The 22,200-nt window shown below is 41.1% G+C and overlaps 1 protein-coding gene across 3 annotated transcripts in view; it reads right to left on the reverse strand.

Annotated features, from left to right (window-relative positions):
* Positions 1-22,200, reverse strand: part of MED27 (mediator complex subunit 27) — a 198,366-nt gene that overhangs the window by 50,261 nt on the left and 125,905 nt on the right. For all 3 annotated transcript variants that reach the window (XM_070251992.1, XM_001498768.5, XM_023629190.2), the window contains exon 4: positions 19,767-19,860. In XM_070251992.1, coding sequence (XP_070108093.1) covers positions 19,767-19,860 — 94 coding nt within the window. The remainder of the gene's footprint in view (positions 1-19,766; positions 19,861-22,200) is intronic.

Genomic DNA, 22,200 nt, shown 5'->3' on the forward strand with positions numbered 1-22,200 from the left:
CTGACCTTTAGCCAGTTATTTAACCTTCTGAGTCTCAGTGTTCTCGTCTGTACAATGGTGATAACTTCTTGTGTTGAGGGGTTGGTGTGAAAATCAAATAAATAAGTATATATTAAAGGACTAAATAGAGTTCCAAGCACACAGTAGGCATATTAAGTGGTAGCAATTATTAGAATTATATTCATGGTGGCAGGAGCATACTTTTCTAGGATCACAAGACAAGTTCACCTTTCACTTTTACTTCTCCCTGCTCAGAAGGCCCTCCTGTCAGCTTACCAAAATCTCACCCCTTCCTGGATGGTCCCACTGCCAAGTCTGTCCTGGAGTCTGCTTTCTCACCAGGCAGCAGTGCGTTTCTCAAGTTGCGGACCCTACTCAACTCCATCTGAATTAAATACCCCAACCCCCCTTCACCCATCAGCTCTGGGGTGAAACTGACATCTCCAACAAGCACCCGGGAGTCTGGCGATGCTCTGACCACTGGTGAGGGCCCAGCATAGGCAGCACGTGGTCGGTCTGTGTTGAATTAAACAACAAAAACAAAGAACTTCAACTCTCATAGCACTTGCTCGTGTCCCTCGTCTTCATTCATTCATTCAACGGCTATTAACGGAGTGCCTCCTTTGTGCGAGCACTGCTTTAAGCCCTGGAAAAATGACAAGGAACAACAAAGAATATGATAAGACTATATTTTTGGGGGAACTCACAGTCCAGTGGGGGATTTGCTCAAGGATGTGAGTAGAAGGGCAGGGCCCAGGCACTGCCCTCCTTTATCTTTTGTGATTAGCACAAGCCCTGTGGAAACCAGGCACTCAAAGAGTATTTGACGACAGCAATGAACAAAATCAAGATGGTAAGGCTTCAAAGGCACAATAAAATTCTTAGAGATTTGGTAGTGGTTGAGAAAATCCAGAAATGGGGGGGCCACGTAGCACAGCAGAAAGAACACGTACTTTGGAGTCAAACTGACAGAAACTAAACCTCGGCTTTGCTACTTATTTGCTAGGTGCCACCTTGGGCAGTTGATTTTGCCTCTCTGTGCAGTACCAACCTCAGAGGGCTCGTGTGCGATTATACTGCCAAACAGCACATTCATGTATTTAATACACGCTGACTGGGCACTGAGCATGTGCCAGGCACTGGGGACACAGCAGTGAACAAAATAAATCTTTGCCTCCACAGAGCTCGCATTCTAGTGGGTGGAGATTGACAATAAACTAATAAATAACATGCCATTTGGCGAAAATGCTATGAAGAAAAATAAAGCAGGAGAAGGGACAAAGTGGCAGGGGCTGGGGTAGGGTACTATTTAAACAGTGTGGTCAGGGAAAACCTAGAAATCTTTAGGAAGTAAAGGAGAGAGCCAGGGACAGAGTGCACAGGTGGCACAAAGGCCCTGAGGCAGGGGCAGGCCTGATGTGTTCTAGGAGCAGTGAGAAGGCCAGCATGGCTGAAGCGGAGTGAGCCAGGGGGCAGGAGGTAGGAGACGGGGAGGAGGAAGTGTGTAGGAGGAAGGGGATGGATCACAAAGGGCCTTAGAGATCATGGTATCTCTAAGTGTGACTGGAAGCTAGCAGAGTCTTCTGGGCAGAAGAGTGACACTTTAAAAGTAGTACTCTAACTGCAATGTGTAAAGATTACAGAGGTGCAAGGGTAGAAGCAGAGAGGCCAGCCGGGAGGACGCTGCAACAACCCAGGTGAGAAAGGCTAGCAGCTTGAGCTGGGGTGTGGCGTGGAGCTGGTGAGACAGGAATGGACTCTGGATATATTTCTGAGGAAGAACCCACAGAATTTATCAATAGCTTGGTTGTGAAGTATGGGAGAGAAAGAATAGGCAAGTCTAAGAATTCTGGTCTGGGCAACAGGAAGAATGGAGGTGTCATTTTCTGACCCAGGGACCAATGCCCAAACAGCAAGTCTGGAAATCAAGTGGAGACGTCCACAGGTAGACGGATTTGAGGCTGAAGTCCAGGGAGACACCTGGACTAAAGATGTAAACTTGGGTGTCATCAGCAAACGGAACATAGTTAAAACCCTGGAATGTATGAGATCATCCAAGGAGTACGAGGAGGCAAAGAAGGGACTAGATCCAAGAATCGAGCCCAGGACACGCCAATGTTTTGGGAAGAGGAGGAGGAATCTGTGAAGAAGACTGAGAGGGACTATAGTGCAGGCGGAGGAGGCCCTGAATAAACAGTAGCTAACGCTAACAAAGTTAACTTCAAGGCAAAGCCCAACGAAGCCCCTACTCCAGAACTCTGTGTGACAAACTCCACCTCACTGTAATGGAAAAGAACTGGAGAAATATGGATGCTCGGTAAAATAAGCCTGATCGACAAGTAGTCACCTCAAAAGCAGACACATAGGCTACTACCACGTAATTTTAATTAAAAATATAATCCAAGAATGAAGGGGAAAAAGGAAGATAAGTATTCTCATCTTATGTTTAAAAAAAGTTCCCACGTTATTACAAAGGATTTTTGAACAGAAACAAAGGAATTTTCTTATATTCACAACGTTTGTGATCAATAGTCAACATGGTAATTAAGTCATGAACAAGGCCTACAAAATTTCATGATCTTCAACAAATGTCTAGCAGAAATTACTACAACTCCCCTCACTGGTTGACATTCCCAAGCTCACCAGTGGCTGGCTGGCACGATTCTAAGCACGCTGCCCAGATTAACCAGGTAAACTTCACAACAACCCCCTGAGAGGACTCTGGTTAGCTCCATTTTACAGAGGAGGAAATGATGGCATAGAGAAACTAAGTGATCACTCTATGTCATACAGCTAGAAGTGGCTAAGCAAGGAACTGGACCTCAATGGTATGGCTCCAGAGCCTGAATTCTTATTATAGTTTGCTTATGAGCGGGTTAATTATGATGATGAGGAGGATGATGACAACCACTACTCCTATAACTACACATAGCACAATTAGTTAAATTACTTTTAATCAAAATTCAATATAATTTATATAGTTAATAATAACATAGACCATATTAATGTAAACTCCTACTCATTTTTTAATTCAATTGCCAACAGAAATGGATTGTGTATGTCACTTTTATTAGAATCAAGCAACTGTTTTATCTCAATGCACAGACACAATGAAAAGATTAACTGGAGGAAAAATCAGCTGTGTAGATTGGGATTAGGGAATAAAGTACAATACCAAGATAAACTGCTTTTAAAATCAGTTGAAGATTTAATATAGCTCTGGAAGGTTTCAATTATTTACATGTTTGGTCTACGCAATGTAAATCCAGGCTAATGAGATTCAATTGCTGTGTATAAATCTGAAACAGGACAACCCAATTGTCTACAGAAAATAGCAGCTTGGGCTCCTGTGTTAATAACTCTTCAAAACAAAGATTATGATTCGGGAAGAGTAACATCATTTTTGCTTCACATTACTGACTGCAGTGGGTTTTGAGAGAAACGGCTGCATTTGGTCAAATACAAACTCTGAGACAAGTTACAAGGGAGTCAAAGAATCAGTGATCAATATCGCTGTTTTTCTAATAACAAGACCAACGAGAATAATTTACATTGTCTCTTTGTCCTATGGAATTATGAAGTCCCAAGAGAACGGTTTTTCTTCGTAAAGTTCCCGTGTCTAGTACAAAGGGCTAAGTAATGCTATGTAACAGCGTGGAACACAATAAATGTTAATAGGTAACTGGCCAGAGAGCAGCACTTCCCCTTTAGGATATTCATAAAGGCTTTGTGCACAACAGTACATGATATTGTGGGTACCGTCAAATGGCATTTTAAAGCAAAGTGATCCATTTAAGATCAGTCCATGACACTTGTGTACACAGTATATGCCTCTAATACAGGAATAAACAGGGCTTTAGGAGCACAAAGGAAATAACTATGTCAGCCTGAAGAAGTAAATGTGGGCTTCTTGAAAGGTAACATTAGACCCCAATCTCACAGAATGCACAGCAGGTTTGCCAGAAGGGGCAGAAGGTGGACAAGGACCCCACAGGCAAAGGGACTAGCAGGCACAAAGCACGGAAGCAAACGGGCACGGAGTGTCTGGGGAACCTCGTGGTTCCTAAGGAGCCTCTAGAAACGAGGAGGTATTTTCACTCATCACAAGAAGTGGGGAGAGCTACTGGCAGTTAGCAGTTTGGGGCTAGGGAGGCTAAACCTTCTGTGGTGCACCACCAGTTCCGTATAAAGAGGAACTGTCCCCTCCAAAATGCCAGTGGTGCCTCACTGAGAAACAGTAGAGGGCACTGGGATACCCAGGCCGCGGAGAGAGAGGGAGGAGGAGAAGAGGTGGAAAGGTAAACTGAGGCCAGACTATGAAGACCACATAAGCTTCCCTAAGGAGGAGGGCTTTATCCTGCAAGCAGCAAGGAGCCAACAGAGTAGGGGACGAGCACGGTGAGACCTGCCCTTTGGAATGATCGCTCAAGTGCGCAAGATGGAGTGGAGGCAGAGCATCCAGACACAAGGAGATCAGGGGACCAACTAGAAGGTTGCAGCAAGAGATGAGAGCAGGGAAGACGGACAGAGGGCTGACTGGGAGATGCGAGGCAGGAGAGACAGCTCACCAGGAAGCATGTGTATGGGGATGGCTCACTGCTAAAGGTTCTGATCAGGGTTATCGTTCACATAGTATTTGATCAATAAGTATTTGTTACAAGAATGAAGATAAGTATTGGAACAGAGAGCTATCAAATTGGGGGCAGGATGTAAGGGAAGCAGTTTGGAAATCAGGTACCCTGAAAACAGACCCAACACTTACCATTGAATAAAACTGAATTAGACAATCTAAAAATAAGAAAACATTAAGGTAGTGGTGGTACTGTACATTTATTCAACCCACTTTTCTGAATTTTGAACATACACAGTTTCACCCTGCCTCAAAAAGGCAAGTACTACCTGTTTCTACCCGACATTAACTTCACATAACGTATTCAAAATATTTTTAAACTAAAATCCAGTAAAATTCTTTGGAGTTGGAATAGCTTTCACCAACATTTAAATTCACTATTGTAATGCCAGCCCAGTGAAATACACCTGCTAGGGTTGGTGGAATGTGCTTCCCAACCTTTTGGGGACAAATGCAATTGAAATGTGTTGAGGGAAACTAGAGATATGAATTATGGGCTTTAAAAGGTATCATTAGAAATGATAGAATCTGATGATTATTGCCATATTAGCATTTTTTTTTTTGCAAAGAAGGAGATTCTAGGGTGCCCAACTGGGCTATCACTAATTTAGACTAAATATTTTTAGGGAATCTTAGGGAAACTGTCAATTACCACTGAGTCCTAAATACACATTCATATGACAGATATAAGTGCACCACTCCCTCTGGGAATGACTGTTTTGAACTAATAGCTAAAGAAACTAAAGCAACACATACCTAGTAAATGGTATTTGCAAAAAAAAGAGAAGAGGGGAAAACAGTATAAACTACTCTTTGAAATTAGTTCTAAGAAAAAAAAAGTGCTTTTGTCAGAGCATAGAAACTATGTAACTAAAAATATTTTGTTTTGCTTTAGCTGTCAGAAAACTAAAAAATAGATTTAATGCCCAAGCATTGTTTTTAAGCTGATTCACTCCAGTACCTGAAAGTATCAGTTCTGTTGGCTTCCTTTACATGGCCATTGTCTTAAAGAGTAGTATCTCTAACCTGGAAGCCACCAGAAATGCCCCTGGAAATGACGTACAGATGTTGGTACAGTGAATCTAAGACAAGAGTACGGAGAACGGAAGCTGCGTCAGCAGGTAACCAGAGAGCTTAAAGAGAAAGGACTCAGAGTTCCAGGGAAGGTTTAAGACCAGTGTTCTTAACCTTCTTTGGGAACTACTTGCCCTTTCCAATGGAAGCCATTGGCCCTCTCCCTCGAAAAAGGCACCTAAACACATCTACACACACAAAAAAACGGCAGGGGTTCAGAGATTTCCTGAAGCCCACCCATTACCTCCCAGGGGTTCATGGAACCAAGGTTAAGATCCCTGAGATTACAACAATAAACACTGTTGAAGATTAAGTAGGAACAGGATAGACAGCTCCCACAAAATGACATTCGTATGTTTTCATAGAACACCACATCTACACGGAACTTAAAATTACATGCCTTCAAAAGATAAAGCCAAGCATGGCTTTGGCATACATATTTATACAGAAGCAGTGCACATACTTTGCTTATGAACCTCAGAATCAAGTGGGTCCAGAAAAATTTCCGAGCCCATGACCCCATCCCTTTGTCCCTAGGGAGTGTGCCGTTCTTGCTGTGCTGAGTCCTGAGCTCATCTCTGGCAACAGAGAGGCTGGGCGCTCCAAGGGCAGGCAGTGCCCTGAGTGAGCAGGAACAGCCTCTTCAGGGCCAGAGAAGAACTAAACGACAGCTGCGGAGCTGCAAGGAATTGTTTTAAATGGATGCGAGTCTGAGCTCTTGAGTCAGACAAACTGGGGTCCACACTGTCACTCTGGCACTTACGACTTGGATTATCTCTCAGCTATGTGGCCTTGAGTCTCTTCATGCCCCAGCTTATTCGTCTGGAAAATGAGGATAAAGTCACCTACCTCCCGGGGTCCCGAGGAGGGCTGAGCTCGGTGTCCAGTACAGAGAAAGCACTTACCAAACAGAGAAACTTACTGAAGACATCTTTCATATTAGGCCAGCATTTCTGTACCCAATGAATTTTATACTTGGAAGGACAGTTTTCCTTTTATAAATTTTAATTTAAGAACAATCCATGATACCAATAAAAGAAATCCCATAACATTTAAGTGTTTTAAGCAGAAACTAAAAGAACTAACTCCTCCTCTGTCCCCCCATAAGACAAGCACTACCCTACCAGCAGCTTAGATATCCTACCAGTAGGGTAGACATCTCCCCTCGAGACCATTCACAGACGCCCCTACAAATAGGTACACGTCCATTTCCCTCAAGACCAGGGCTGAACACAGACTGTATTTCAGGATCACAGCATTCCCTAATAGCTTATCTCAGGATTTAAAAATCTTGTAATTTAGTTTCCTTATACATATACACAAGAATAAGAATGAATATTTATTCAACACACAATTACTGAGCACCTACTGTGTGCCAGGCACTGGTCTAGGGGCTTGGGACACATCAGTGGAGAGACAGACAGGATCTCCCTTGTGGAGCTTAGAGTCTTTCTAGAGGAAACTAACAAGAGGCAAAAAGCATAATAGATAGAAAATCATGCACTATCTTAGAAAGTGATAAGTACTATTTAAAAAAATAAAGGACATTCAAGGAGGCAAGGGGAGTGGTAGTTGCATATGCTGGTCAGCACAGGTTTCACTGAGCAAACCCCAAAGGCTATGAGGAGTGAGGCTGGGGAAATCTGAGAGCAAAGGCCTATGGGCAGGACTGGCTCCAGTAGAGGAGGGGAGGGGGCTGGGGGTGGAGTCAGAGCAGATGATGAGGTTATAAGGACCTGGGGTTTTACTGGAGGGGAAGGGTTTTACGGGGGGTGCATTACAGGGTTTGAGCAGAGAAGACACAGGACTTGCCTTGCCCTTTAAAAGACTCTCTGGCTCTGCATGGAGAACAGATGGCAGCAGGGGGAAGCAGGGCAGCTAGTCAGGAGGCTGCTGTACTAACCCAGGGGAGAGGAATCAGAGGCTTGGACCAGGGTGGTGGCAGTGGAGATGGGGGCAGCAGCCACATTCTGGACCAGACACACACACTTTCATCTACTGTATAAATCTAAACATGCATGCTTAAAAATTTGAACTTATTTTGAAATAATTTTGAACAATTGCAGACCTGCAGAAAAGTCACAACAATAGTACAAAGAATTCCTGTATACCCTTCACCTAGATGCCCTAACTGTTAGCATTACACTACAGTAGCGTGGAACTGCGTGCTTACCTCTGCCCTCTACACACATATACCTATATACGCAGGCGTGCACCCCAACACTCATACTGTTATCAAACTTTACCCATTAATTTTAGCACCCGCTGGTGATTCTTGATTCCTATGTAGAACAACTGTTATTCTCGTGGCCTCCCAATTTTCTAATTCTTTCTACAGTTGTTAGTTTACATTCTATTGTAAGGAATGGCTTTCCCATAGCTCTTGTTATATTATACTGAGACCTCTCATTTCTTTCTCTATTCAGTTATTTATTCAAACCAGTATGGACTCAAGGATTATTATGACTATTTCTATGGGTTATATCCATTGCTATCACTATTTATTTTGGTGCTCAATGGTCCCAGGTTTGGCCAGCAGGAGCCCCTTCAAACTGGGTTCTGTGTCCATCCTTCTTTGAGCACTTCCCTTGCTTTCCGGCACAGCAAGATGTTCAGGGTTCACCTTGAACTTTCTGAGGCCCAGTTCTGGAATCAGTCATTTTTCTAAAGAGCCTAGTTCCTGTTAGCGAGAATGATATTCAGAAACTAAGATGTGGACAACAGGTGCACTCATTATTCCCGGAGTCTCATTGCTTCTAGACCGTTTCAGCAGAGTTAGGACATATGTGCACATGTGCACCTTCATCTATTTCTATATCTATATATTAAAAACAATTAGTTCATACTGATACTTCCAATTCCAACCCACCATCAAGCGTTCACTGTAGCATTCTCTTTTTTTTCATAATGTCCCTTTCCCAAAGGGAGAAACTTGGTTCCCATTATACACACTTTATTTTCTTACTTGTTCAGTCCTAGAGTACAAATAAAGTAGTTTCAGAATGGCTAACCATACCCCCGTGAAAACGTGGCCAACTGGCTGGAGTGTTATATTGGTTCACAGTTATAACAGTCCTTAGCCTGAGGATTTAGAGTCAAAATGCTGTGTTCAAAGGTGACTAGGGTGACTTCTCCATCTCTTCCCCAAAGTGTGGTTACATTATTCATTTGAAATACAGTTAGGTTTATTTATTTCTATTTGCATTCCTTTTTTTAAAAATCCACTCATCCATTATATTTATCTTTTGAGTATGTGAAACATTACCATGGTTCTAAAAGTCAAAGCTACAGAAAAAGGCACACTCAGAGACATGTCACCCCTCTACACACATATCTGTCCTACTCTGTTCCCACCCACCTCTCTCTAACCAGTTCCTTTGTTTCAGGTTTATCTTTCCTGTGTTTCCTCTACAAATGAGCAGATAATGGATGTTTTATATTCTCTTCTTTCTTACAAAAGAGGAAGCATATTAAGAATACTCTTGTACTTTCATTTTTTTTCTCTTAACAATATATCCTGGAAATCACTTCATATGAGTCATAGAGGTCTTTCTCATTCTTTTTTAAAGATGAAAAAGGAAATGGTGTGGCACCGTTGTGTATCTGTATCATAATTTATTCAATCACTCTCCTCTGCACAGGCATTTAGGTTATTTCCAGTATTTTGTAGTTCCAAACAAGTTGTAATTAATAATCTTGTAGATACGTATTTTCATATTGTCAGAGGTGTGTCTTAGGGTAATTTCCTGAAAGTAGTATTGCTGGGTCAAAAGGTAAATGCATATATAGTTTTATCAGACATAGCCAAAGTCCCTCCAAAATGGTTGTACCAATTTGCATTCCCACTAGCAACATATGATAGTGTCTGTTTCTTTACAGGCTCACCAACAGAATGTGTTGTTATTCTTTTTAATTTTTGCCAATCTGGTAGGTGAGAAATGGTACCTCAGAGCGGTTTTAATTTGCATTTCTCTAATTATGGGTAAGATTGAACATCTTTTCATATGTTTACCATTTTTATATCTTTTGGAGGGTGTGAATTATGTTTCTTTTCCTCATTTTCTACCCCATTTTTGGCCTTTTTGCCTTTATTTTTAAGACTTAAAAAATGATCTTAGGGCTATTAGCCCCGTATCTGTGGTGTTGCAAATATTTTCTCCCACCTTATTGGTTGTCTTCTGACTTTGTTATGATGTTTTTTGGCCATCTAAAATTTTTTCTTTTTTATGATTGAGGCTCTAATGATTTCAGAAGCTACTTTTGTCATATGCTAAATTTTCATATGTACTTGAGTCTATTTTTAGCCTACAGCCATACGTCGCTTGCCAACAGGGGGATATGTCCTGAGAGCTGTGTGGTTAGACGATTTCGTCATTGTGTGAACATCAGAGTGTACTAACGCAAACCTTGATGGTTTACCCTACTATATATGTAGTCTATGTGGTACACATCTTACGGGACCACTGTCGCACACGCAGTCCGCTGTTGACTGAAATGTTACGTGGTGCACGACACTGTTATTTTATTCTACTGGCCTGTTTGTCTACCCATGAGCTGAGACCACATAGTTTTAATTACAGACGCTTGAGAGTATGTTTTAATGCCTGATAAGGCAAGTTTCCCTGGCAGCTGTTGGGTTTTTTTGATGTTTTCCTATCCTTTTTTGCATGCTTCTTTTCCATATGAACTATAACATCAACTTAATAAAAGATCTTTTAATGAGTGCATTAAATTCATTCACATTTATTGATGTGACTACTACATGTGGTCTCAACATTGTATAGTTATTACGTATATTATATTTTCAATGCTTCTTTCTCTAAGTGATGTTTTCTTTGCTCGTTCACTCGTTTATTGGCTGAGTGTATTTAGGATGGTTCATACTTTTGTTCTCAAGCTTGCCTTTGTACCTATACATTTTAATGCCCTTAGATTCTCATTTTCTTAGATATCATTTTAGCATCTCTTTTGTCAATTTTTAATGGTCTCCTTTAACTCTCTATTAGATATTTTAAAAAATGAGCCCATTCTACTTTCATCTTTACCTATCCCTTTCTCTCATTTTTTGTTTAGATTATTTCTACTGTGTTAGAATACATAACATTTATATACTATTACTTTCTCCTCATCACCACCTTTGCTTTAGTTTTGCATCAACAGGTAAATATATTACACACTCACTATCAGTCCTGAGGCTGAAGTTTTCCTAATCATCTCTTGGTTGGACAAAGCTCATCCTCCAGTAGATTCCTCAAAATGGGCTAAGAGGCATAGAATTCTCATAGTTTAAACTGGCTTTTCTTTGACCTTGATACTTGAAAGACGTACATATCCTTGATTCAAACTTTATTTGAAAATGCTGCTCCATCACTGCCTTGCTTTATATACTGTTGTTGAGATGTCTGACGCCAGTCTAATTCTTTTGCCTTGTAAATTATTTGATTTTTTGCTTGGAAGTCTTGAGGATTTTTTCTTCATCTTTGAAGTCTGATAGCATTACTAGAATGTATCTTAAACTTGATTGTCACTGGTCAATTTTCCCAAGTACCCAGCGAGCTCTTTCAATGCGTAGATTCAGACCTTCTTTAATTTCTAGAAAATTTTCTTAGATTACAGTTTTACATAATAGTCCTGTTCCATTATTTTGTTTTCCTTCTTTATGGACTACAATTATATACATGTTGTTTCTTCTTTGTCTGAGTTTCACTTCAACCACTTTCTCTGACTCTAATTTCTTTATCTTACTTTCATTCTCTTGGTTGTTTCCTACCTTTCTTAAATTCCTTTTATTAAATTTCATTTGAATCTATTTCTCTTTGAGCAATCTTGAAATTTAGTCTGAATTTTTGAGATAATTTTATCATTTCTTTCATTTTTTTCTGAGTGCAATAAATCCTTTTAATTTCTTCATATTTTTGTCTTGTTTCTAATTTCTGAATTTTTAATTCAAGGATTTTTTTCATCTCTCCAAATGCCTGAGCATACTAAAACCAGTTTAGAGTGCTATGTTAGTTTTCTTCTGTTTTGTGGTGTTTGTTTCCTTCGGGGCAAGTTCCTTAGTTGAGGTGTTTATTCCGTCAACATCTTATTAGGAAAAATTTCAAACATCTAAAAAGTTGAAAGAATTGTAAAGTGAACACTCATATTCCCATGAGCTAGATTCTACAATTGTTATCATCTTATTCTACTTAATTAGCATATATATATCCATCTGACCATCCCTGGTGGTCTAGTGGTTAAGATATGATGCTCTCAGGGGCTGGCCCCATGGCCAAGTGGTTAAGTTCGCACACTCTGCTTTGGCAGCCCAAGGTTTGCCAGTTCAGATCTGGGCGTGGACCTACACACCACTCGTCAAGCCATGCTGTGACAGCATCCCACAGAGAAGAACTAGAATGACTAACAACTAAGATATACAACTATGTACTGGGGCTTTGGGGAGGAAAAAAAAACAAGAGGAAGATTGGAAACAGATGTTAGCTCAGGGCCAATCTTCCTCACCAAAAAAAGCATACCTTTGGAAAAAAAAAAAAAGATACAGTGCTCTCACTGCTGAGGCCTGGGTTTGTTCCCCAGTCAGGGACCCACACCACTCATCTGTCGATTGTCATACTGTGGTGGCTGTGTGTTGCTGTGATGCTGAAAGCTATTGGACTGGTATTTCAAATACTAGCAGGGTCACCCTGGTGGAAAGGTTTCAGGGGAGCTTCCAGACTAAGACAGACTAGGAAGAAGGAGCTGGCCACCCACTTCTGAAAAAATTGGCCAATAAAACCCTATGAATAGGAGGGGAGCATTGTCCGATATAGTGTTGGAAGGTGAGAGGATGGTGCACAAAGACAGAGCAGGGTTCCGCTCTGCTAAGAATTGGAACCAATTCCATGGCACTAACAACAAATATCCATCTATCTATCCACTTATCCATCTCATTTGTTGATGCATTTGAAAGTTGCACACATTAGAATACTTCATCCCGAAACACTCAGGGAAGCATATCATTGAGTTGAGTTTAACATTTGTTTAAAAAAATTTTTTTGAGGTAAAATTTGCCTACAATGAAATGTACAAATCTTTAGTGGACCATTCTCTGATTCTGACAAATGCATACAGCCATATAAACCACATCTCTATCAAAATAGAGAACACCTCTGCCACCACAGCATGTCCCCTCGTGCCCTTCACAGTCAATGCCCGCCCTATCCCTCCCAGGAGAAACGCTGCTCTGGTCTGATTCCTCGTCGTTTGGCCTGTTCCAGAACTTCCTATAACGCAGTCATACAGCACGTACTCTTTCATGTGAGGCATCTTTCCCTCAGCAAAGGTTAACAGCGAGAGTGCAAGTGATAGCTCACTAGGATGGGGGTTTTTCTTTTCCTTCTTTTTTACTCAGACAGAATTTGGAATGTGAGCCTTCTTGGTCTTTTGGTTTGTTTATGGGGTGGGTTTGGTAGTTTTACTTGTCCTTGTTTGTCTGTGTTGTTTAGAGGATGTGTGGACAGACTTGGATTTAGATAGCCATCCATAACATTTCTGATTGCAATCATTTCCAAACAGAAAGAAAGAGAGATTACTTAATAACTACCCAAATTAAAAAATGATCAAGATTTTGCCACACCTGCTTTATCTTGCCCTTCCTTTTTCTGTAGAAGTATTTTAAAGCAAACTTCATCTATCATGTCATTTCAACTCCACATAGTTCAGTGTCCACGCCTAAAAGACAGAGCTTTGCTTTCACAACCATGAAGCCACTATTACAGCTAACAAAATTACCAACAATTCCTGGGTATCATTTGAAATTTAGACCATGTTCCGATCCTTCGGATTCCTTTTTTTAAAATGTTCTTTTATAGTTGATTTGTTCAAATCAGGATCCAAACAAGGTCCACACTTTACATGTTGCTGTTAAGCCTTTTAAGCACTCCAATTTCCCCATTTTTTCCCACATCATTGACTTCGTTGAAGAAACTAAGTTAGTTCTCCTGCAGAATGCCCCACATTCCTTTGCCTTTTACTTTTTGACCTTTTTTTAAACTTCAAACTTTTAATTACTAATAAACTTCCATTCACGTCATTGCCATTGCAACAAACATTTTTGGAACCACCTTTTTGAAATTTAGTTTGATATATTGTTTTGAATATTCTTAATAGTTGAATATATTTCTCCTTAGAGCAGCAGTTCTCAAATATTTTGATCTCAGGACCTCTCCACATTCTTGAAAATTATCAAGGACCTCAAAGCGTTTTTGTTTCTGTGGGATATAGCTATCAATATTTACCACATTAGAAATAAACTGAAATGTTTAAAACACAAGGACACATAAGCCAATAGGTGTCAGCGTGATGACTTCATCTCTTATCATGTAGCCTCTGGGAAACTCCACTATGAACTTGTACGAATGAATGAGAATAAAAAAGAAGAATTTAAAAAGTCTTAGTATTGCCATAAAAATAGTTTTGACTTTGTGGACCCCATGAAAAGGTCCCTGTGACCTCTTGTCACCAGACCATAATTTGAGAACTGCTGCCTTAAAGAATGGGTGTGATTTTTGGAAACAAATGTCTTTTGGAACCAGGTTTGGTATGTCAAAAATGAAGTAGAACTATAACAGCTGGTTTTTCTTATAAGTCTTATAAAATGGCATTTTTACAAAAAAAGCACTTAACAAAGAATTCCAATAATATTCTGTGCAGTACAAAAATGTTGAGATATGGATACAGATTCCTAAAGTGACTGCTGTAGCATCACAAGTTTTAGCACTGGATGGTCTTCAAAAATTTCTGAAGAACAACTAAAGTTATTACCTAAGTCTTTGTATGTTTGGAAAAAAATCTGTTTTACCACTTCAGAATTGCCATTTAGGAAAACACTTTGGCATTTTCATGGGAAGCTGCACATTTGCATGCCCTAAACCAGGCTTTCTCAACCTTGGCACTGAAACGCATCTAAGTGGTTTAAAAAAGATGTGTCATTCAAAGCAAGGCATGAATATCTTAAGGAAATTGAAGGTTAGTTAAAATGTACATTTAGAAAGATTGTTAAATGAGTTTTATCTGTTGTAAATCATATAACATATAAAGAAAGATTAATTTATAAAATACCAAAGTGTATGGCAAATATCACGGTTGAAGCTTCATCTTTTTCTTATTCTCTAACATTTTTATACCTAGTAGATCCGTCAAAAATTGTAGATTAATATTTTAAATGCCGAAAGAAGCCAGCTGCTTGTTCTAGTCTCTGACTCAGTTAAGCTCTTACAATATTTTGACTGTTTGAAGAAAATTAATAATGGAATGTTAGGCGGTAGATTAACTGAAACTAAATATCAACATAGCTAGATTTATTTTTGGATGACTGAGCTCATCTCTTCAAGGAACGGAAACAGGATTTATTATATCATGAGTTATTAACTTACACAACACCAAAACAGCTCTACCCCACCAACAGAGCAGAGAGAGCTGGCCACAATGTATTTAAAGATTACGTAAGAAGCTGAAAGGTTAGATTTCACATTAGCTAGGGCTACAGTTGATTACCTAAGGCTCACAAAGGCTACAGTTGATTACCTAAGGCTCACAAAGACGCCAGAAGTCAAGGAAGCAAGTGTCTTGACAGTTTTGGAATCAAACTAATACCACTGTCTTATTCCTTTTCCCCTGAGGAGCAGGTCCCCAGTGCAGCTGATATGGACAAACTGATATATATGGGAGAGAAAGATGATTTTATTTGTCATTTGTGTATTCACTCAGTAAACACTTACTGATCACCAATTTATCCTCCCTTCCCTCCTCTAGCCCATGGCCTATGCACACACTATCTGTGGGTCCATAAGCATGAAGAGGGTACACGCATGTGGTTCCAGGTCAAACACAGCGCCCAGGCCAGAAGGCGATCATCCTAAAGTTTCTGATGGGCTCTGATGCTTCCAGGCCAACAAGGACAGGCTGGTTTAGCTTTAGATGAGCCAAACACCCCAATCGCCTTAAAAAGTGCCAATTATAAGTATAGTCCTCATTTTAACTTCTCCTTCTATATTGCGAAGAAACTGCTGATGATAGACTGGGGCTCCCAATTACAGATCTTCGTACGTCTAAGGCACTCTGCTGCTTTTGGCAGTGATTGCCTCGTGAAGGAGGAAACCAAAACAAGATCACCAAACCTGCCCTTTGTTCATAGAATGCTCTGGAGTTCAATGACTTTATGTTGCTTTCCCACGCATGTGCACAAAAACTCCAAAAACCCCTCTGTACTCACATACCCAAACCAGAAGAGATCATTAACAACCACAAACTCTGTGGAACATGCGGAAGCCAGGCTATTTAACTGGAGCCGTTTCTGAGCCCCTGTGTACACTAGCATGCACATCATGACACTGCATTTCACAACTTGAGTGGCTCTTGGGAAAAAGCTGTCTGCTCCACTACTCCCAACACTCCTCCTGCTCCTCTAGACAGGGGCCTGCACTGACTCCACGGCTTGGACTAAAGCCTAAAAATTTATCCTGATGTATGTGCAAGAATGCTCACACCACCATTATTTAAAAAGCAAATTCGGAAACAACCCAAACGTGCATTGACAAGAGAAAGAATAAAGTGCGTATAGTCACAGAATGGACTGATTACACATCAGTGAAGATGATCATACTAACAGATATAACCACCAACATGGATATATCTCAGAAACAGTACACACAACATGATACTATTTTTATAAAGATCAAAATTCAACAAAACTAAATGATAGTTATTTAGGGCTACATGTCCATGTGGTAGTAAAGTGCATTTAAAAAAGGAAGAGAAGAAGATGGTTACCAGGATGGTGGGGAGTCTGGGTAGAGAGGCAGGGACCGGGGAGAAGCACATATTGGTTACGCTCTGCTTTCTACACTGAGTGGTGAGCTCACAGGTTTATCATTATGCTTTATCATTGACAAATACATTACCCAAATTCCTTTAAATATATCAAATTACACAATAAAATAATTTTAAGAAAACATTACCAGCCTAATGCCTGGTGGTCTAAATTGTACTCGCCACCATCATGAGCTATAAACAGAGACGGGCGGAGGAGAGCATCCCAGAGGCTTGGCAGCGGTGTTCCGGCTGCATGACCCGGGAGAAAAGCTACATCAGTTTTCTCACTTGTAAAATGGAAACAATTGGTGCTATCGGCCTGGAGGGCTATTGTGAGGATGGGAGGAGATGAGCACTGTGTAAGCCATGAGGCTCTGTCCAGTGACCTTTATTTTCTCATGCAGATTGCTGCTTTCTCAGCCCCACCTCTCTCATCTGCTGGGGAATGACCCCCCTCCACTCTTTGCAGTGCTGTGGGGCTGCCAAGGCATGACTCCCCACTCCTGCCACATGGGGAGGAACAACTTCAGGTTAGGCTGGCAGGAGTGTTTCTCCTGGGCTATAGGTACACAGGCATGAGATGGAAGCCGCTGACCCCAAATAATTTGGGGCACAGGGTCCAAGAAGGACCACCGTCCTGCTCTTGACACTCCTGGAGCTACCCTAGTTTTTGTTGCTCCAGGCAGGTCGGCTCTCTCTTCATGTATGTGAGCATTATGATCATTAAAAAGCAAAAGAAAGACAAAAACTAACCCTTTTCTTGCTTAAGTTAATCAGCACAGGTTTCCGTTGATTGCACTTAAGGAAGCCTGGAGGACTCTGAAGGAAATGCCATTGTACTAAAAAGCAGAGGTGCAGCTCAGGCTTTGGCCAAGGCAGGTAAAGGGAGATGTCAGCAGAGAATGCTCAAGTGTGCCCCGCTTCAGCGGCCTAACTGATCTCTCCCCATCACTCTCACTCGCCTCCCAAAGCTTTCCAGAACACGCTGCGTTCCAGATCACTAACATGCTTTCCAAATGAATCTCCAGGGAACCACACTTGAACTCTTGCCTGCACCTCCTGCAGCGGGCCCTACTGCCTACAGTACAGGGCCCAGACCTCTTCTGAAGGCACAGGGACAGGCGACGAGCAAGGGCAGCGGTGGAGCTCTCGGGCCTGCTCCTCTCCCAGGTGAGAAGTCCCTTCGACCTCAGAGATGTGTGTGGCAGCGGCCAATGGCCTAGAGACCTGCAATTTAATAAAACACCATCTTTTCAAAGTAAAAGCCAAAGAAAGCAATTGTGTTCAAAGTGTGCTTATCCACCTGGCAGTCTGATTCAACCTCAGATCACCCACTGCTACTCCTATAGATAGGCACCACCCTATGTGAATTCCGTGTCACCTCAGAAAGGTAACAATCAGCTGGCTAGATGCATAGTGATACGGATCAGCCACTCGTGGGGGTAAAAATGGTCTATGTAAGGGGCTGGCCCCGTGGCCGAGTGGTTAAGTTCGCGCGCTCCGCTGCAGGCAGCCCAGTGTTTCGTCGGTTCGAATCCTGGGCGCGGACATGGCACTGCTCATCAAACCACGCTGAGGCAGCGTCCCACATGCCACAACTAGAAGGACCCACGACGAAGAATATACAACTAGGTACTGGGGGTTTTGGGGAGAAAAAGGAAAAAAATAAAATCTTTAAAAAAAAAAAAAAAAAGTGGTCTATGTAAAAGGGGATTCTTCCCTTGAACTGAGTTCTCATCAGCCTATGAAAACAGAAGCTCCATGAGAGCAGATGAGGCTGACAGGTCATCGTGAAATAACAGCCAGCTTTCTGAGGTGGAAGTAACTCTAATATCTTAGGCCTGTTTACCTATAATCCTGTTCTCTCTGCTCATTCCCTTCAATGCCAAATTCCTACCTTCATCATGAAATGGAAGCTCAATGACCCAGAAATAATTTGAACAAACCTATTTCACTGAGGACGCTTTCATTTTTATCTTCGTTAACTCCCTGCTCCCTGTCAAGAATGCCGAAAGCAGGATTTACGTTTTAGCTGCTGGGTCTAGAGGATCTTAAACTTTAGACAATTTGTACGTTTAACTGTGGCAGGAAATACTGCATGCTTTGTAGACAGATACAAATTGTTCTTTTTTTCTATTAAAAGAACACTGCATTATCTCCTTCACTGTATTTTTTAATAGAAAGAATTTTAAAGAAAAGTAGCATGTTACGCAGATGAACTTCACTAATCTTTTCCTCACAAATGAGATATCACACTTAACAAGCCCACATCTTTCCCCTTTTTAAGGGAAAAACACACATGCATACACAATAAGCCCGTTCTTCTCCGGTGAGTGGCCTGAGTGAGGAGTAACTCATCCTGAGTGACTGGCTATTTATGATTTTACAAAGTAAAATGCTAAAATATGGGGAGTTCACACTAGGCCCCAAAGCAGCAGCAACAGACGAGACGTGACAAACACTCCCCCCTGCAGCTCACCTCCCTGCTGCATCCAGACCCACCTTCTCACCCACTTAAGCTGCTTTTCGTAAAACGTGGTGGCTCCTCAAAATTGGTGTTCAGGAAAGAATCCTTCAAGTGTACATTATCACACAGAGCATTAGAAAAGCTCATCATCACTGAAGTCTCTATGCCTTTCTAATTACTACTGTAATTTCTATTCCACTGTATTTCCCAAACACACCTGTCTTTGGTGAATTCATGCAAATACAAACATCAATGGTGAGGTTATGAAGTCAACTTGCTCAGAGCAAACCAAAATGAAACAACAAAATCGGAAGTCAGCAGCCATAAGGTTTCAGAACACTTTCCTCAAATACATAAGGGATTTTATAAATGATTTTCCACAGAACCTGCTTCTGTTTTAAGAGGGTGTTTTCTTTAGCAGGATCCATCAGTTGAGCATTACTATTGCCTCTGGGACAATATAAAACAGATGCACCAGAACATCACGGACTGACTTACAGGTGAAATGGCCTCACAGTGTGTTTCCTCCCTGGGTAACTGAGATAGGCTCTGTATTTCGTTCAAAAGCAAGGTTTCAACGTGTAGGATTTTTAACCTACAGAATGCCAGTAGAGAAGAGAAACATGCTAATCACCATCCAACTGGGATTTAATGTCCATTCTATAGATCCTACAACACAGAAACAGAGATGTAATCTTGAGGTCAATTTTCTTCCACAGGTCCCTATAGGTAGGTAGAACTTACCAGAAGCATTGCTGACGTTCCATTGGGTCTGGATAAGTGGATAGACATTTCAGGAAACATTCTGTCAATGCGGCTGATCACATCATCAACATATCTAAGTGGAAAAAAGAAACACAGATGTATGAACTGGAACCCTAGTCAAAGAAATGCAAATCTACAGTGTACTAAAGAATCTTCTTTTGAATTTTGTTTTTTTCAATGGAATACATTTTTAAGACAGCAAATGGGATTTACAAGGCTTTTTATGAAAAGTACTACTCCTATGTTCCTCCTATTGCCCTTCAGAGCCAACCATTTTTTAGTGATTTCTTCTGGTATTTACTTCTGTATGTCTGCAAGATGTGTTTTTAATGCCAGTTCTAGCTTTTTCATTTTAAAGCATGACCTAGTGACTTTCTTCTATAGATCAGCATTTAGCTCTGTCATCTTCCTGGCTACTGGGCTCCAACTACAGAGGCTCCTCTTTCTGTCCCTCTGGTCCAGAGATGGTAGCAGCTTCCTGCTGTTGCTCAGCTCTGGTCACTTTGCTGTCCCCTGTTTGGTTTCTCATCTCAATCACCTGAATAACCAATTCCCTGGATTAAATTCCTTCTGTTTTAATACGTGAAATCATTTGTTTTCCTGGCTGGATTCTTAACTAATTCAAGTTATATCATAATTTTTGCTTAAATTGGTACTTGATGTGTTACATTCTAATATCTCTGCATCTATTTCTTAAGAGCTGAGCCATACAGTGAGTGGCTCATGAGTACATTTATTTACTTATAAAGCTTTCTGTTTTACCTTCATTTTCACTTGATTAGTTTTCTACGTACCTATTATAATTTTATCCCTAAACTCTCTACCTGACTCTAAAACTTCTCTCACTATAGTCAAAAGTAGACAATCTTTCCGTTCCATTTTTTTCTTGGAAACATCCCTCTGAAAGTGAGCCCTCTCTGTTCTTCCGTCCTAAATGGAATCTACATTTCTTAAGGTTTAGTAATCATTGAGATAACTGACATTAAGCACTCAGCATGCTGTCGGGCACATACTAAGGACTCCAAAATTATAAAGACTCTTATTGGTACATCATGGACCTATTCTGCAAAAATGCCCTCTCTTATGAGGATGAATTGCCCCCGTCCCTCGACGGTGGACACTTACTGTGAAGGCATCAACAGAGTTGGGTCTGGCTCAGATCCTTTGAGAATAAAATCACACCAGCATTTGTGCTCACCATCCAATCACTCTGGACACAAAGGGGATGTATAATACAAGAGTTGAGAGGCAAAACTGTCTATTAAGGGGTTTGCATTGGGTTTCATATCCGTTGGATATGACAAATTGAATTACATGTCCATTAGATCAGGGACATATAAAAGCTCTGTTCTCTTGGGGGAAGAGGGAGATTAGCTCTCCACTCACAGCACGAAAAGATTTTAGTTTGAGACCTGGCGCTCAGGAGAGACGGTAGACAACATGATGCCATTTGTTAAAAAGTGAACATCAACGTATCAGCTATGAAAGTCAGAAAGTAATCTTACTGATTAACCTATTGAGTTTTCCTTAGAGAATGCTATGTACAGTTTTAAATTTAGAGTTGAAAAGGAAGGGGAAGAGCTGTAGAAGGCCCAGTGGTAAATAACAATGACGGAAGAAGATCAGAGCACAGATGCACGAGAAGAGGTGGAGGGGCCTCGGAGGCTATTTGCTCCCGGGGAAAAGAGGGCTGAGGGGAGACTTTGATATTCTTCAAGCACGCAAGTGGCTTTACAAACTCAGTACCAAACAGCTATCTTCCATCTCTAGAAAGGACCAGAAGACAAGGATATGGCATGAAAAAAGCAACCAGCTCAGAAAGAACAAGAGGTATTTCTTAAAGGTAAGGCCCCATTCTGTTCATTTTTAAAATGGTTTAGAAAACAAGCTTTCCTGGATGGCTAAGAAACAGACTGACTAAGACACCACATCATCTCCCTCGCTCCCGATCTAGATTTACGGCTTCACAATATACAACCGTGGTTCTAAACTTGAATGCTACAAAAGAGGTGAAAAGATGAAGAAAGGAGGAAAGTAACACATTTTTCATCACTGTCTGATGTTTCTTGAAATGGTGAAAGACACACAGCAAACTTCATGTCAAAAGTGTACACCAGGTCACTGGAAACATTCTAGATCTATGCATGTGGTTGAAACCCAGTTACCCCAGACTCAGCAGGAAGCAAAAATCCGCTGTCCTGTGTGAATGGAGGTCATTGCTAAGTATATGCTAATGGGGGGAGGAGGGAGGCAATGTCTTCTGAACCCGTCCTCAATCAATAGCCATCATAGCTCTGGACAGCGGAATGCAAATGAATATGCAGAACTTCAGTACAAAGGTAACATCATAATTTGCTTCCCTTGTACCTTTCACCTTGAAGCTTTTCAAAATACTCTCTGGAAAACTTGTCTC

Source organism: Equus caballus, chromosome 25 (assembly GCF_041296265.1).
Source record: "Equus caballus isolate H_3958 breed thoroughbred chromosome 25, TB-T2T, whole genome shotgun sequence".
NCBI lineage: Eukaryota > Metazoa > Chordata > Mammalia > Perissodactyla > Equidae > Equus > Equus caballus.